The 18,412-nt window shown below is 43.0% G+C and overlaps 1 protein-coding gene across 4 annotated transcripts in view; it reads right to left on the reverse strand.

The window, feature by feature from the left end:
• LOC144687164 (semaphorin-3A-like) overlaps positions 1-18,412 on the reverse strand; it is a 432,238-nt gene that overhangs the window by 164,644 nt on the left and 249,182 nt on the right. For all 4 annotated transcript variants that reach the window (XM_078552904.1, XM_078552906.1, XM_078552905.1 and 1 more), the window contains exon 3: positions 6,816-6,976. In XM_078552904.1, the coding sequence (XP_078409030.1) occupies positions 6,816-6,976 (161 nt within the window). The remainder of the gene's footprint in view (positions 1-6,815; positions 6,977-18,412) is intronic.

Here is an 18,412-nt window from a genome sequence, read left to right on the forward strand (position 1 = left end):
CAAGTGTTTAAGCACATTTTACAGCTTGGAAATGATTCATTTTAAGTTTAATCCGTTTATTTTTATTTGACTTTAAACAGATGAATCCCTCTATTAAAATAGTGATAAAGCAATTTTATTCAGATATATTAAGCGTTTGAACGCTATTAATGAGTAGTGGGATTTCAACACATTTTCATAACTTTTTAAAGAGTGTTAAATCAATTTTGTAGTCAGTGAATGGTATGCATAATAGTACTAAAACTGATTATAGTGCAACATGTTAACTCTGTGTAGATACACACACTAGTATCTGCAACATATGATATAAGGGTGAATTATGTGCTGTGCTCCATAAATCTAGCCCATCAGAAATAACTCATCAATAAGCAAGGGAAGGTATTTCCAAGACAATGGAATAAACAACATTAACATACAAAATATATATGATTACTAATGATTAATATTTCAGAATTGAATTAAGGATGATATTACTTGCAAAATTAGCCCTGAAATTCTTTAAAACATAGAAAAATGCCAATGATTAATTGAACAACATTATTTTTGTAAACAAAAACAAAAATTGCTGGAAAAACTCAGCAGGTCTAACAGCATCTGTGGAGAGAAAGACAGAGTTAATGTTTCGAGTCCATATGACTTCTTCAGAACTAAAGAGAAGTAAAAATGTGGTGAAATATATACTGTTTAAAGGGGGTGGGACAGGTGAAGCTGGATAGAAGGTCAGCGATAGGAGGAGGCAAAGGAGAGATTGACAAAGATGTCATAAACAAAAGGTGTAAGGGGTGTTGATGGTAGTGATACTGGCTTAAAGAGGTGCTAATGGTGACATTAAGAGTAGAAAGCAGGATGAGCAAGTGACAGATGGCCCTAGTGGGGGTGGGGTGGGGGGAAGGGATCGAAATAAGCTAAAAGGTGGAGATAAAACAATGAATGGAAATAAATGTAAAAAAAATAATAATAGAAATAGGTGGGAAAAGTATATATATATAAAAATTTAAAAATAAATATTTGAAAAAAGGAGATCAAAAAGGGGTGGGGATGGGGGGAGGGGGAGTTCATGATCTGAAGTTGTCGAACTCAATATTCAGCCCGGAAGGCTGTAAAGTACATAGTCGGAAGATGAGGTGCTGTTCCTCCAGTTTGCGTTGGGCTTCACTGGAACATTGCAGCAGGCCAAGGATGGACATGTGGGCATGAGAGCAGGGTGGAGTGTTGAAATGGCAAGCGACAAGGAGTTCTGGGTCATGCTTGGGGACAGACTGAAGGTGTTCTGCAAATTGGTCACCCAGTCTGCATTTGGTCTCTCCAATAAAGAGGAGACCACATTGGGAGCAGTGAATGCAATTGGCCAAATTGAGGGAAGTGCAAGTGAAATGCTGCTTCGCTTGAAAGGAATGTTTGGGCCCTTGGAGAGTGAGGAGGGGGGAAGTAAAGGGGCAGGTGTTGCACCTTCTGCGATTGCATGGGAAGGTGCTGTGGGATGGGGTTGAGGTGTTGGGGGTGATGGAGGAGTGGACCAGGGTGTACCAGAGAGAAGGGTCCCTATGGAATGCTGACAGGGGGTGGGGGGGTGAAGGGAAGATGTGTTTGGTGGTGGCATCATGCTGGAGTTGGCGGAAATGGCAGAGGATGATCCTTTGAATGCGGAGGCTGGTGGGGTGAAAAGTGAGGACAAGGGGGACCCTGTCATGGTTCTGGGAGGGAGAGGAAGGTGTGAGGGCAGAGGCGCGGAAGATGGGTCAGACATCCCATGCCATTGGCAGATGCTAGTGTTCAGCTAATTGAATTCATTCCACGAAATATCAATCTCAGGAAATGGCTGAAGGCATTGGATATTGCTAAGGGTATGGGCCCTGACAACATTAACATACGAGTATACAAATTAGGAGCAGGAGAAGGCCAGTCGGCCCGCCGTTCAATAAGATCATGGCTGATCTGATTGTAACCTCAACTCCACATTCCTGTCTACCCCGATAACCTTTCACCCCCTTGCTTATCAAGAATCTATCTAGCTCTGCCTTAAAGATAGTCAAACACTCTGCTTCCATTGCCTTTTGAGCAAGAGAGTTCCAAAGACTCACGGCCCTCAGAGAAAGAAAATTTCCTCATCTCTGTCTTAATTATTTATTTATTTATTATTTTTATACTGTGACCTTTAGTTCTAGGTTCTTCGACAAGAGGAAACATCCTTTCCACATCCACCCTGTCAAGACCCCTCAGGGTCTTATATGTTTCAATTAAGTCGCCTCTTACTCTTCTAAACTGGATACAAGCCTAGCCTGTCCAATCTTTCCTCATAAGACAACCCACTCATTCCTGGTATTAACCTAGTAAAACTTCTTTGAACTGCTTCCAATGCTTCTTCCAACATTCCGGTAATAGAACTGTAGAATTGTGCTCCATAACTAGCCACACCCTTAGCCAAGCTGTTCTGATATAGCTACAATACAAGCATCTACCCGGCAATGTGGAAACTTTTCCAGGTATATTCTATCTACAAAAAGCAGGACAAATCCAACCCAGCCAATTACTGCCTCATCAGCCTACTCTCGATCATTAGCAAAGTGATAGAAGGGGTCATCAATGGTGCTATCAAGTGACACTTACTTAGCAATAACCTGCTCACTGATGCCCAGCTTGTGTTCTGCCAGAGTCACATGCTCCTGACCTCATTACAGCCTTGGTCCAGGCATGGACAGAAGAGCTGAATTCAAGATCTGAGCTGAGAGTAACTGCCCCTTTTTTCTTATTGATTCACGGGATGTGGGCTTCGCCGGCTGGGCCAGCATTTATTGCCCATCCCTACTTGTCCTTAAGAAGGTGGTGGTGAGCTGCCTCCTTGAACAGCTGCAGTCCATGTGGTGTAGGTACACCCACAGTGCTGTTAGGAAGGGAGTACTATGATTTTGACAGCGACAGTGAAGAACTGTGATATATTTCCAAGTCAGGATGGTGAGTGACTTGGAGGGGAACTTCCAGGTGGTGGTGTTCCCATCAATTTGATGCCCTTGTCCTTTTAGGTGATAGAGGTCACCCGCTTGGAAGGAGCTGTTCAAGGAGCATAGGTGAATCCCTGCAGTGCATCTTGTAGATGTTACACACTGCTGCTACTGTGCACAGCTGGTGGAGGAAATGAATGTTTGTGGATTTGGTGCCAATCAAACGGGCTGCTTTGTCCTGGATGGTGTCAAGCCTCTTGAGTGTTGTGGGAGCTGCACTCGTCCAGGCAACTGGGAAGAATTCCATCACACTCCTGACTTATGCCTTGTAGATGGTGGACAGGTGTTGGGGAATCAGGAGGCTGCAGAATTCCCAGCTCTGGTAGCTACAGTATTTATTTATATGGCTAGTCCAGTTCAGTTTCTGGCTGATGGTAAGCCTCAGGATGTTGATAGTGGGGGATTCAGAGATGGTAATCAACTCAAGAAGCTCAACGCCATCCAGGACAAAGCAATCTGTTTGAGTGGCAACAAATCCACAAGCATTCACTCCCTCCACCACCGATGCACAGTAGTAGCAGTGTGTACCCCATCTACAAGATGCACTGCAGGAATTCACCAAGGCTCCTTCAACAGCAGCTTCCAAACCCATGACCACTACCATCTAGAAGGACAAGGGCAGCAGATAGATGGGAACACCACCACCTGGAAGTTCCCCTCCAAGCCACTCACCATCCTGACTTGGAAATTTATCACCGTTCCTTCATTGTCACTGGGTCAAAATCCTGGAACCCCCTTCCTAACAGTACTGTGGGTGTACCTACACCACATGGACTGCAGCAGTTCAAGAAGGCAGCTCACCACCACCTTCTCAAGGGCAATTAGGGGTGGGCAATAAGTACTGACCTAGCCAGCGATGCCCACATCCCGTGAATGAATAAATGGAACAAACTGAGGTTTTAAGATGAGAATTTCAAGGCGGTAAATAGGGAAAGATTATTTCCGCCGTTTGACAAATTGGTAACAGAGGGACATGGAGGCAGGATTCTATGTAGAAGAACAAAGACAGAGGATGGATGTTAGTGCAAGTCGCAGTACTTGATCCAATCAGTAGATCAAAAAAGGCAATACAAGAGCTGCAGAGAAATGTAATAAGCGTAAATAGCTGAGATTGAAATAGGCGTGATGAGTTGAATGGCATCCGTTGCTAATTTTTATGATTCAATGACGTCTTTCGTATTAGACCTTAAACAAAGAACAAAGAAAAGTACAGCACAGGAACAGGCCCTTCGGCCCTCCAAGCCTGCGCCGATCATATTGCCCGTCAACTAAAACATTTTGCACTTCCGGGGTCCATATCCCTCTATTCCCATCCTATTCATGTATTTGTCAAGCTGCCTCTTAAACACCACTATCGTACCTGCTTCCACCAGCTCCTCTGGCAGTGAATTCCAGACACTCACTACCCTCTGCGTAAAAAACTTGCCCTGCACATCTCCTCTATAGTTTCCTCCTCTCACCTTAAATCTATGTCCCCTAGTAATTGACTCTTACACCCTGGGAAAAAGCTTCTGACTATCTACTCTGTCCATGCCACTCATAATTTTGTAAACTTCTATCAAGTCACCCCTCAATCTCCGTCGCTCTAGTGAGAACAATCCGAGTTTCTCCAACCTCTCCTCATAGCTAATAACCTCCAGGCCAGACAGCATCCTGGTAAACCTCCTCTGCACCCCCTTCAATGCCTCCATATCCTTCTGGTAATGTGGCGACCAGAATTGCACGCAATATTCCAAGTGTGGGCTAACCAAGGTCTACAGCTGCAGCATGACTTCCCAGCTTTTATACTCAATATCCCTGCCAATGAAGGCAAGCATGCCATATGCCTTCCTGACTACCTTATCCACCTGCGTTGCCACTTTCAGTGACCTGTGGACCTATATACCCAGATCCCTCTGCCCGTCAATGCACTTAAGGGTTCTGCCATTTACTGTATAATTCCTACTTGTATTAGACCTTCCAAAATGCATTACCTCACATTTGTCTGGATTAAACTCCATCTGCCATTTCTCCGCCCAAGTCTCCAACCGATCTATATCCCATTGTATCCTTTGACAATCCTCTTCACCATCTGCAACTCCTCCAACCTTAGTATAATCTGAAAACTTACTAATTAGCCCAGTTACATTTTCCTCCAAACCATTTACGTACACTACAAACAGCAAAGGTCCCAGCACAGATCCCTGCGGAACTCCACTAGTCACAGATCTCCATTCAGAAAAGCACCCTTCCACTGCTACCCTCTGTCTTCTATGACCAAGCCAATTCTGTATCCATCTTGCCATCTCACCTCTGATCCTGTGCAACTTTACCTTCTGTACCAGTCTGCCATGAGGGACCTTGTCAAAAGCCTTACTGAAATCCATGTATATAACATCCACTGTCCTTCCATCGTCGATCATCTTTGTCACTTCCTCGAAAAACTCAATCAAGTTAGTGAGACACGACCTCCCCTTCACAAAACCATGCTGCCTCTCACTAATACGCCCATTTGCTTCCAAATGGTAGTAAATCCTGTCACGAAGAATCTTCTCCAATAACTTCCCTACCACTGACGTAAGGCTCACCGGCCTGTAATTTCCTGGATTATCCCTGCTACCCTTCTTAAACAATGGAACAACATTGGCCATTCTCCAGTCCTCTGGGACCTCACCCATAGCCAGTGAGGATACAAAAATTTCTGTCAAGGCCCCAGCAATCTCCTCCCTTGTTTCCCTCAGTACTCTGGGGTAGATCCCATCTGGCCCTGGGGACTTATCCACCTTAATATTCTTCAAGACGCCTAACACCTCCTCTTTTTTGATCTCAACATGATCCAGGCTATCTACACACTCTTCCCTAGACAAATCGACCGCTAAGTCCTCCTCTTTGGTGAATACTGATGAGAAGTATTCATTTAGTATCTCTCCCATTTCTTCTGGCTCCACACACAGATTCCCACCTCTGTCCCTGAGTGGGCCTACCCTTTCCCTGGCTACCCTCTTGATTTTTACATATGTATAAAAAGCCTTGGGATTTTCCTTAATCCTAGTTGCCAGTGACTTTTCATGACCCCTTTTAGCCCTCCTGTCTCCTTGCTTAAGTTTCTTCCTACTTTCTTTATATTCTCCACGGGCTTCATCTGTTCCCAGCCTTCTAGCCCTTACGAATGCTTCCCTTTTCTTTTTGACTAATCTCACAATATCCTTCGTTATCCAAAGTTCCTGAAACTTGCCATACTTATCCTTCATCCTAGCAGGAACATGCCGGTCCTGAATTCTTATCAACTGACGTTTGAAAGCCTCCCACATGTCGGTTGTTGATTTGCCCTTTAACCTTTAATATTTGTTTGAAAAATAGATTGCCTCTTTAATTTTCACCACTCTAGTTGGTGCCACCATGTAGAGTATCCCATGTCTCTATATCCAGTACCCTCTGCCCCCATAGCCTGCATCTCTTGACCAATACGATCCCTCAATGCCAGATAACATCAGCTATGATGCTATAAAATAGCTTGCCCAAACTGACTTTCAGGGTTCATGCATAGGTCATGGCTTTTTGGGAGAGGTGATGCCCGTCCTAAGTGGAAGCACATCCTGCATTACATCTTCAGGGGCAAAGTGGGGGAGAGAAAATTGACAAGAAAAATACCAAATTGCAACTAGTGTCTGAGATGTTGTTTTTGCAACCGTCTCATTTTCTTTTGATGAAGAACCCAGTGTTCATGTCTTCACATTGTCAGAAAGAATTTCACATTGCTTGCTGCAAACAGTCACTAGGGAAGGGTTTGGAGACATGTATGTCAGTGATATTCATCTATAATACACAGGCACATACCTTCAAAACATCCTTGTTTATGTTGATCAGATTAAAAGAGAATATGTGGTCTTTGGCCCCAACAAAGAGTCTGCCTTTCTCCTCATCCAGCAAGAACACCTGGTAACCAGAGCTGTTTGCAATGCCACCAAAAGTGACAACGTTGTTTAATTCCATCATTTCTGTGGAACAAAGAGAGAGAAAAAACTTGAGTGAAAGAAAGGATTCTTTGAGCTCAACTATTCTGATCGACAACACCATGACACAACATGTTATGAACAAATATACAAATGACATTGAGATTTTGCAACTTTGAACATGCAAGTACTTGAAGGGGGATAGACTTTAGGGAGGAAAGCTGTCAAATTGTTACAATAAATTTGCCTGAAGGTGAAGATTTGGGGTTTGAATGCACTCTTATTTATAGCTGTGAATAAGGGATACCAACAGAATGGCACTGAGATTCTTTTATGCAGCAAGATATTTAATGCAGCTGCTTTTGTCCATGTTACTCCATTTTCACTATTACCTGGAGTTCAGTCTCGGTGAAGGCGAAGGCATTAAACCTCCTGTCCAACCAAATAGTGCTTAATCCTCAACAGTTCTGAACTTGGGGATCTTTTATTGCATTTGCCTCACAATCAATGTATTGTGAGGTTTTAAGACACTGTGGGCCTGAAGGCAAACAGTGGGGCTCTGGTCAACTGCCCTTCAGAAACTGTAGCTGATTTAAATCTTCACTAAAGGCGATACAGATTTAAATTAGGTATAGAAAAGCCACTTGATCCAAACCCACCCGGCACATTGAGTTCAATTTAACCCCAGTTTACTTTGTGGTATTTACTCGTCTAAAGTACCAGTTTGTATTGTTGAATAGGCTTTGAAGGTGCTGTTTATGTAGCAAAGATTTTCCCTTGCTGCCTTACTGGTGTGAGCTGAAAGCCATGAAACTGAATCCCCCTCCAGATTTTTTAATGTGTTTTTTCTCCTTGAAGTTCCCAATCCATGACAGCTTCACAGAAACCTGCTGCCCTATGAAACCTCACCTGAGTTGTCAAGCTTCATATTGAACAAGTCAGACTATTTGATCCAGCCCCTGCAGTCAATATTCATATATCCTCACAATGCTGCTTATATTCTGACATGGTTTTAAATTAATAGACTCGAATCTCAGCGCGAGAAAAGGAGGGAGTGACATCATACAGAACATATCGCTTTCAGAAACCATTTCAGCATCAGGGTGAAAGGACAACTCTGAGGTACCAATGTGAATCTCTGTTCCTCCATCCCTCATTTTGTTTTGAAATGTTTGCACTGTACAAAATGGAATAGGTGCCCCACACCATTATTCCATCACTGGAGGCCATCTTCACAACTTTCCTCGAAACCTCTCCCCTTTTTACCACCCATCCTTTAAAATTCAATCTCTTTCACCAAGTGGTTAGTCACTCCTATTGCCTTCCTTGGCTCGGGTGCATTTCTGTCTGATTATGCGTTGTGCAGTGTCCTGAAACTTATTTCAATGTTAAAGGTGCTATATAAATGCAAGGTGATGTTGTTGGTATAAGTGCAGTTTGTCAGATAGTTAAAAATGCTTAAAGTCTGATTATTAAATCCTAGCTGTTCTGATGAAAGGTCTACTCCTGTAGCATTAATCTATATTTTTCTCGTTTTGGCACTGACAAACCTGCTGTGCATTTCTTGTCTGTTGTATTTTTACTTTAGTCAGATTCTTAGTTACGTTCAGCCCACAGTTTTTCAAGCTCAGTTCTACAATTCTCTATGCCCTTGGGTTTGTCCAAAGAATTTCCACATTTCCAACCTACTGATCCCTTCACAGGTTTTAAATTCTGAGATGCAAAGAATTGACAGACAGTTTCTTGTGAACACTGAGTAAAATGCCTTTGCAGTGGTACAAAAATTGGACTGAGTCCATTACTAAACCTTCACAAAATGGCATAATGTCAGGTTTCAAAGAGACGCCAGATTTGAGTACTCCCGGGTTACATCAATAAATATTGGGTCACAATGGAACCTATACAAAGATATGAAAGAGATGAATAGAAATTGGGGAGAAAAAAAGCCCCTGTTGGACCAGTGCCAGTTTGTCAAAGGGTCTGTCTATGCCCATCTTATTTACTCTTTAAAAGGGAAAAGATTTCTTGTCTCCAGTACTTTTTTTTCACAAATTTTAATGTTTCCCTCTTCTTTCTTCTCTTGTTCTTTCTTTATCCTCCTTCCTGATCTTTTTTATCTTAATCTTTATTTCAATAGCTTTTTAATACCCATTCAAATGCATAGTAGTTTCTTCTTTATTTTCTCCTCATCGTTTTTCTTATCTCTCCTCTTCATTTTCTGGATATATTTCTCCTTCCTGCTTTGTACAAACGTGCTCCCATTTTTTTTTCCAGCCCCATTTCTAATATTAGAATCAGCAGGGTCGGCAGTTGTCTCAGGGGGGTATCAGTTCATGCTTGGCTTTAACTCAAACATCACTGTCGCCAAGAAAGCCCTCAACTTGGAGCAGAACCAAAATACCAGACAACAGAAGCTCTTCTCCCTGTAGCTCTTCCAACAGCATGCAATTAGCTACAGATTAACTCTATAGAATCAGTCGTGCATGTTGTACGCTGGGTTATCCTTAGGGTTTAAAGTGGTGTCATTGTCAATGCTGTACTCTAATATACAGCTCATTCAGATCAACACAAAGAGTAGGCTCATGGGCTGACCTTTCCACTGGGTAGTAAGTGTCTCATTTTCCAACATGTTTTACCTAACAGTTATATGAGTTGCCAATAAAACCAAATTTTAGGTTCATGAGAAGGAATTACAAGCAGTGGCGGCCAAGTCAAGGGCGCCTCTACGGAATTATTTCTACACTCTTGATTTTCCTTTTTTATTTGCCAAACTGCTCAAATTTAAATTAATTCTATGGCATGGCTGGGATCCTCTCCTTCAAAGCCAGTTCCGGCTTTCTGTTTAGCTTGAGTTTTCATGGAATCTAATAGCACAGAAGGAAGCCATAGAATCATTGAATGGTTACAGCACAGGAGGCAGCCTCTTGGCGCCTCAAGCACATGTCAGCTCTCTGCAAGAGCAATCCAGCCAGTCCCACTCCTCCGCCTTTTCCCCATGGCCCTGCAAATATTTTCCCTTCAGGTGCTTTTCAATACCCTTTCGAAAGCCCCAACTGAATCTGTCCCCAACACACTCTCATGCACTGCATTCCCAATCCCCACCGCTGGTTGCACAACAAAACTATTCTTCACATCATCTTTGGTTCTTTGTCAATCATCTTAGATCGGTGCCCTCTAGTTCGCAACTCTTCTGGCAATGGTAAGAGTTTATTTATTCTGTCTAGGACCCTCACGGTTTTGAACACCTCTATCCTCTCGGCCTTCTCCTCTCTAAAGAGAACAGCAGCTTCTCCTTGTAACTGAAGCCCCTCATCCGGAGCATCATTCATGTAAATGTTTTCTGCACCCTCTCTAAAGCCTTTATATTATGAGGCCCAGAGCTGAACACAATACTCCAGTTGAAGTTGAAGCAGTGTTTTATAAAGGTTCACCATAATCTCCTTGCCCTTATTTATAAGGTCAAGATCCTTTCTTAACCTGCTCTGCTGCCGTCAACAGTTTGTGCACATATAGCCCACAGCCTCTTTCCTTTTCTACCTTTCCTCAGAAAGAAGAGCGGCCATCTTGGTAACTAGGAACTGGTGAGTAAATTAGGAAATTGTAATATTTTTCAACAAGTAGCTACACTTGGATTTAATTGAGAAGTGCCAGGAATAAGGGAAATTTAGGGCCAATATAATAAAGTAATATAAATAATCTAAAGTAGAATAAAGTTAGCATAAGGGAAGTAGAGTTCAGACATGGCAGGGCAGCTCAGATGCGTGGAATGTGTGTCCTGTAATACGTGTGAAATCTTGGACGCCACCGGTGTCCTCGACAACCACATGTGCAGGAAGTGCTGCCAGCTGCAGAAACTTGAGCCCCAGGTTTCAGAGCTCGAGCGGCGGCTGGAGTTACTGTGCCACATCCGGGAGGCTGAGAGCTACGTGGATAGCACGTTCAGAGAGGTGGTCACACCACAGGAAACATGGAGACACGGAGGGAATGGGTGACCACCAGTCAGTCCGAGAGAAGTAGGCAGGTCATGCAGGAGTTCCCTGGGGTCCCATTCACAAATTGGTTTTCTGTTTTGGAAGCTGGTTCTTCAGAAGAGTACATTCAGAACTAAGTTTGTGGCATCACAAGCGGCTCAGCTGTACAGTGGGGGGATGAAGAAGAAAGGAAGAGTTATAGTGATAGGGGATTCATTGGTTAGGGGAACAGACAGGCGTTTCTGTGGCCAGAGATGTGACTCCAGGATGGTATGTTGCCTCCCTAGTGCCAGGGTCAAGGATGTCACAGAGCGGCTGCAGGACATTCTTCAGGGCAAGGGTGAACAGCCAGAGGTCATGGTCCATACTGGTACCAATGACTTAAGTAGGAAGGGGGATATGGTCCTGTGATCAGGATTTAGTGAGCTAGGTAGAAAATTAGCAAGCAGAACCTCAAATGTAGTAATCGCTGGATTACGAGTGAGTACAGAAATAGGAGGATAAGGCAGAAGAACGTGTGGCTGGAAAGATGGTGCAGGGGGAAGGGCTTTAGATTCCTGGGACACTGGGACTGGCTCTGGGGGAGATGGCACCTGTACAAGCCGGACGGGTTGCACCTGAACAGAGCTGGGACTGAGTTCCTTGTGGGGTGTTTTGCTAGTGCTGTTGGGAGGGTTTAAACTAACTCAGCAGGGGTGTGGGAACCAGGAGAGAGTATGAGAGAGTAATACCAGGGTGCACAAAATACTGGGAGAGACAGATAGCACTAGAAAATAGTAAGTTAATAGGTGGAATTGGAGTAAGGGAGAAAGTCATGAAGTTTAAATCAGGGTTACTGTGCATGTAGTGAATGCACGGAGTATAGTGAATAAGATCGGAGAGTTACAGGCGCAGATTTCCACGTGGAAATATGATGTTGTGGTGATAACAGAGACCTGGGTCAAGGAAGGGTGGAACTGGGCATTAAATATTCCCGGGTACAAGGTGTTCAGAAGAGATGGGAAAGGAAGGAAAGGAGAAGGGGTGGCGGTATTGGTTAAGGAGAGCATTGCAGTGCTGGAGAAAGAGGATGTCCCAGAGGGTTCAAGGACAGAATCAATTTGGCTAGAGCTAAGGAACAAAAAGGGTGCAATTACATTGCTCGGTGTAGTCTATAGACCACCAAATAGTGAGAAGGACATAGAGGAAAAAATCTGCAGGGAAATTACAGAGAGATGCAAACGTTATAGAGTAGTTATAATGGGGGATTTTAATACCCGGATGTAGACTGGGACAGTGGTAGCGTAAAGGGCAGAGAGGGGGAAAAGTCCCTAGATTGTGTTCAGGAAAATTTTCTACAGCAGTATGCGTCCAATCCAACAAGAAAACACACTGTTGGACCTGGTTCTTGGAAATGAGGTGGACCAAGTAGATCAAGTCTCAATGGGGGAACGTTTGGGAGACGGTGATCATTGTATTGTACACTTTAGAATGATGATAGAAAAGGACGATAGGCAATCCACAATAAGGATAATTAACTGGACAAGAGCAGACTTCGATGGGGCAAGAACGGAGCTGGGCCAGATAGACTGGAATGAAAGATTTGCAGGGAACACTGTAGCTGAACAATGGGCTACCTTCAAAAAGAATTTGGCTCGGGCACAGTCAAGGTATATTCCATCGAGAGGGAAAGGTCGAGCAAACAAATCCAGAGCTCCCTGGATGAAAAAGGAGGTAGAAATTAAGATAAAGAAGGAAAAGTGCGCTTGTGACAGGTGTCAAGTGGAAAATACAATTAAGAAGCAAGGGGAATACAGAAGGTTCAGAGGGGAGGTGGAAAAGCATATTAGAGAAGTGAAGAGGGATTAAGAGAAAAGACTGGCAGCCAAACATAAAGGGGAATCCCAAACTCTTCTAAAGGCATATGCATAGTAAAAGGGTAGTAAAAGGAGGCGTAGGGCTGATTAGGGACCTGAAAGGTAATTTACACATGGACGAAGGGGCCATGGCGTTAAATATGTACTTTGAATTTGTCTTTAGCAAGGAGTTAGATGCTAACTCCTTGGTGACAGGTGAGGAAACTCTGCCACTAGAAAGGTTCAAAATTGATAAGGAGGAAGTGTTGGATAGACTGTCGGCACTTAAAGTTGACAAGGCACCGGGACCGGATGAGATGCATCCAAGGATATTGAAGGAAGTGAGAGTAGAAATTGCAGGGGCACTGGCCATAATCTTTCAGTCTTCCCTAGACTCCAGGGTGCTGCCAGAGAACTGGAGAATTGCAAACATTACATCCTTGTGCAAAAAAGGTTGTATGGATAAGCCCAGCAATTACAGACCAGACAGTTTAACTTCAGTGGTGGGCAAGATTCTAGAAACAATTATTCAGGATAGAATTAGTAGTCACATGGAAAAATATGGGTTGATAAGGAAGAGGCAGGAAAGAGGAAGGGGAAATCATGTTTAACTAACTTGCTGGAGATTTTTGAAGAGGTAACAGAAAGGGCCAATGAGAGTAATGCTGTTGATGTGGTGTACATGGACTTTCAAAAGGCATTTGACACAGTGCCACACAACAGACTTGTGAGAAAAGTTATTGCTCATGGAATAAAAGGGACAGTAGCAACGTGGATACAAAATTGGTTGAAAAATAGGAAGCAGAATGTAATGGTCATGGATATTTTTCAGGCTGGAGGAAGGTTTGTAGTGGAGATCCCCAGAGGTCGGTAATGGGACCCTTGCTTTTCCTGATATATATTAATGATCTAGATCTTGCTGTGCAGGGGACAATTTCAAAGTTTGCAGATGATACGAAGCTTGGGAGTGTTGTGAACTGTGAGGGGGATGGTGTGGAACTTCAAAAGGACATAGACAAGTTGGTGGAGTGGGCAGATGAGTGGCAGATGAAGTTCAATGCAGAGAAATGTGAGGTAATGCATTTTGGTAGGAAGAATATGGACAGACAATATAGAATAATGGGTGGAATTTTGAAGGGGGTGCAGGAGTGAAAAGGGTGTATATGTGCATAGATCATTGAAGATGGCAGGACAGGTGGAGAGAGCAGTTAATAAAGCCTATAGTATCCTGGGCTTTATTAATAGGGGCATAGTGTACAAGAGCAAGGAGGTTATGCTGAATTTAGATAAGACACTCATTAGACCTCAGCTGGAATATTGTGTACAGTTCTGGGCACCACATTATAGGAAGGATGTGAACACATTGGAGAGAGTGCAGAAGAAGTTTACAAGAATGGTTCCAGGGATGAGAAACTTCAGCTATGAGGATAGATTGGAGAGGCTGGAACTGTTCTCCTTGGAGAAAAGAAGGCTGAGAGGAGATTTGATAGAGATGCCCATAATCATGAGGGGGCTGGACAGAGTAGATAGGGAGAAGCTGTCCCTGCTCATAAAAGATCAAGAACGAGAGGGCACAGATTTAAAGTAATTTGCAAAAGAAGCAAATGTGACATGAGAAAACACTTTTTCACACAAGCAGTTTGGGTCTGGAATGCACTGCCTGGAAGTGTGGTGGAGGTAGGTTCAATCGAGGCATTCAAGAGGGCATTAGGTGATTATTTGAATAGAAACAATCACAGAAGTTTAATGGCACAGAAGGAGGCTATTTGGCCCATCTTGTCTGCACCAGTTCTCCAAATGAGCATTATGACCTAGTGCCAATGCCCTGCCTTTTCCCCAGGTCATAATGCTCATTTGGAGAACATGATGGGCCAAATAGCCTCCTTCTGTGCCATTAAACTTTTGTGATTCTGTAATTCTGATCTCTGTTCCTGCACCTACTTTACATTTGTTGCTTTTATTTTATATTGTCTCTCCTTGTTCTTCCAACCAAAATGCATCACTTTGCATGACTCTGCCTTAACTTTCATCTGCCATGTGTCTGTCCCTTCCACCAGCCTATGTTATTTTGAAGTTTATCACTATGCACTTGACAGTTCACAATACTTCCAAGTTTTATTTCATCTACAAATTTTCAAATTGTGCTTTGTATATCCAAGTCCAGGTCATTAATATAGAGCAAGAGGAACAGTGGTCCTAATACTGACCCAGGAGCAACCCCAATGTAAATCTTCCTCCAGTCTGAAGGGCATTTCATCGCTATTCTGTTTCCTTTCACTCAGCCAACTTTATATTCATGCTGCTACTGTCTCTTCTATTCCATGGCCTTCAACTTTGCTGACAAGCCTGTTATGTGGCACTTCATGCAGCCTTTTGGAAGTCCATATGCACCACATCAACAGAATTACCCTCATCAACCCTCTCTGTTACCTTACCAAAGAACTCAATCAAGTTTGTTAAACATGATTTGTCTTTCAGAAATCTGTCCTGGCTTTCCTGAATTAATCCACACTTGTCCAAGTGATGAGGTCTCAAGAGGCACAAAATAGGGAATTTGGGATTCACAAATATACACTTAATATATCAACAGATGCTCGAACTTATTTGGTGATTTGTATACTTAAGAATTAAATTAGGGTGAAGAGTGGGACAACTGGTTTTCACGTTGAACTGATAAAATCCAGTAAATCCCATTAATAAATGTTGAAATTGGTGTTGACTCAAACATTGATAATCATCTTACAGACCTTTACAATGGCCCCCACTTTTCCTTGGGGATAACATGCCACATTTTTCAGAGGGAAATACTTCAAATCTCTGTCCCAGCTCCGGCACTGTCACGTATTGCTTGAGAACCCTTCTGTGCATTTCCCAATTATCGAAAATAACCTTGAAAATTATGTAGGGATAACATCCAATTTTATTCTAATTTTGCAACTTTAATGAAATAAAACTGAAAATTATCAGTAAAACCATGATATAAGAACTGACAAAGGGGAATAAAAAATACAGAAAACGAGAAATATTACCACTGCAAAGAATAGTGTCACTGACTGCGCCTCACCACGCCCCCACCCCCAACCCGAGCTACCAACCCACCCTTCCACTGTGTCTAGCCCAAATTTGACCTCCTGGGGAGAATAGTGGGTTCTTTACTCTGCAGTTGTCCTGTGCCATGCTGAATCAGAAACATGGCAGAACCATAATCTAAACTTCGTCCTTCCAATTTTTTCGGCTGGTGCAGACATGATGGACCAAATGGACTTCTTCTGTGCTTTCTATGATTCTATGCTTCCAGTGGGAACCAGGCTGGTTCAGACACCCACTTTACACAATGTTCAATTTTTATTCAGGCCTAGTGGGGGCAAACGAACATCCATCTAAAATCTACCCCTTTCCCACTGGGCAGATTAGACTAAACGCCATGGTGTGGCTTACAAAATGCACAGTACTGACTTCCTCACACTTTAATGAATCCAAAATTAATATTATCTATGAACGAAGAGAAAAAGTTACAAACCCAGAAAAGCACCTTGGCTATTTTCTTTTTGGTACTCTAGCTTGAACTCCTTGTCATTCTAAGCTTTGATGTTTATTATATTAAAAACTGACTTTGTTCATTAATGAGTATCCTTACTAAGTGTTATCAGGCCTGCTACCACAGTGAACTGCCATTATTAGATCAACTGCTAATTCTAATACTTCCCTGTTGTATTGATTATAAAACCTTGGCAAGGTACAAGTTAAAGAATTGCTTTACATTTTGGCTGTATTACAATCTCCGACTTGAATGAAGGATTGCCATTGCTTTTCCACAGTGTGGTATGGTCTCAAGCTGCTCGACACTGCAGCCTGTCCAGTGTCATAAAGATCAAACCTTCAGATGCCAAAAATCTTGTAAATTAATTTACATCCACAGAAACAAATTGAAGAGTTTAGTTAAAAATGTGCTTATCCAGAGTGATACTTCAAACATATCCAAAAAACATAAATGACTTTTGAACTGTGATTTTCACATTATTAAAAACACAGCTGCGGATCCCAGGATGATCACCAGCATGTTGAAACACAATCTGAGCGAATCACCTTTAAACCTGTATTACACGGGAGCTGAACAGACTTTCTCAACATTTTCAATATGTTTAAGGCACTGATTTTTTACCTAGCTGTGAAACTGGAGTCTCACCATAATTCTGGATGATTAAAACTTGAAGATAAAGTTTCATTTGAGCTGTTTCGGAAATGGATGGTTTCAGAGGACGGGAGAATTGCTAACGTTACACTCTTATTTTAAGAAGGTTGTAAAGATAGGCCCAACAACTACAGGCCAGTCAGTTTCACTTCGGTGGTGGGGAAACTTCTAGAAACAATAATTAGGGACAAAATTAATAGTCACATGGACAAAGGTGGATTAATTAGGAAAGCCAGAATGGATTTTTTTAAGGGAACGTCATGTTTAACTAACTTGCTGGAGACTTTTGAAGAGGTAACAGAGAGGGCTGATGAGCGCAATGCTTTGATGTAAAGCACATGGAGTTCCAAAAGACATTTTCAGTGTCACACAACAGACTTGTGAGCAAAGTTACAGCTCAAGGAATAAAAGGGACAGTAGCAACGTGGCTGAGTGACAGGAAACAGAGAGTAGTGGTCCCACAGGGGAAACATCCTTTTATCATTCACCTTGTCAAATCCCCTGAGGATCTTATATATTTCTCATTCTTCTAAGCTCCATTGGTTACAGGCTCAACCTGTTCAACCTTTCCTCATAAGATAACCCCCTCATCCCAAGCATCAGCTGAGTGAACCTTCACTGAACTGCTTCTAATGCAATTGTGTTTATGCATTCATGGGATGTGGGCTTTGCTGGCTGGGCCAGCATTTATTGCCTATCCCTAATTGCCCTTGAGAAGGTGGTGGTGAGTTGCCTTCTTGAACCGCTGCAGTCCATGTGGTTTAGGTGCACCCACAGTGCTGTTAGGGAGGGAGCTCCAGGATTTTGACCCAGCGACAGTGAAGGAACGGCGATATATTTCCAAGTCAGGATGTTGAGTGACTTGGAGGGGAACTTCCAGGTGGTGGTGTTCCTATCTATCTTCTGCCCTTGTCCTTCTAGATGGTAATGGTCGTGGGCTTGGAAGCTGCTGATTAAGGAATCTTGGTGAATTCCTGCAGTGCATCTTGTAGCTGGTATACACTGCTGCTACTGTGCGTCGATGGTGGAGTAAGTGAGTGTTTGTGGATGGAGTGCCAATCAAGTGGGCTGCTTTGTCCTGGATGGTGTCAATCGTTATGAGTGTTGTGGGAGCTGCACTCATCCAGACAAGTTGGGAGTATTCCATTACATTCCTGACTTGTGCCTTGTAGATGGTGGACAGGCTTTGGGGTGTCAGAAGGTGTGTTACTTGTTGCAGGATTCCTAGCCTCTGACCTGCTCTTGTAGCCACAGTATTTATATGGTTAGTCCAGTTCAGTTTCTGGTCAATGATTTGGATAATGGGGGATTCAGTGATGGTAATGCCATTGAACATCAAGGGGCTTGGTTGGATTCTCTCTTGCTGGAGATGGTCATTGTTTTGCACTTGTGTGATGCAAATGTTACTTGCCATTTGTCATTCGAAGCTTGGATATTGTCCGGGTCTTGCTGCATTTGGACATGGACTGTGTCAGTATCTGAG

This window comes from Cetorhinus maximus, chromosome 12 (assembly GCF_964194155.1).
Source record: "Cetorhinus maximus chromosome 12, sCetMax3.hap1.1, whole genome shotgun sequence".
In the NCBI taxonomy this organism is placed as follows: domain Eukaryota; kingdom Metazoa; phylum Chordata; class Chondrichthyes; order Lamniformes; family Cetorhinidae; genus Cetorhinus; species Cetorhinus maximus.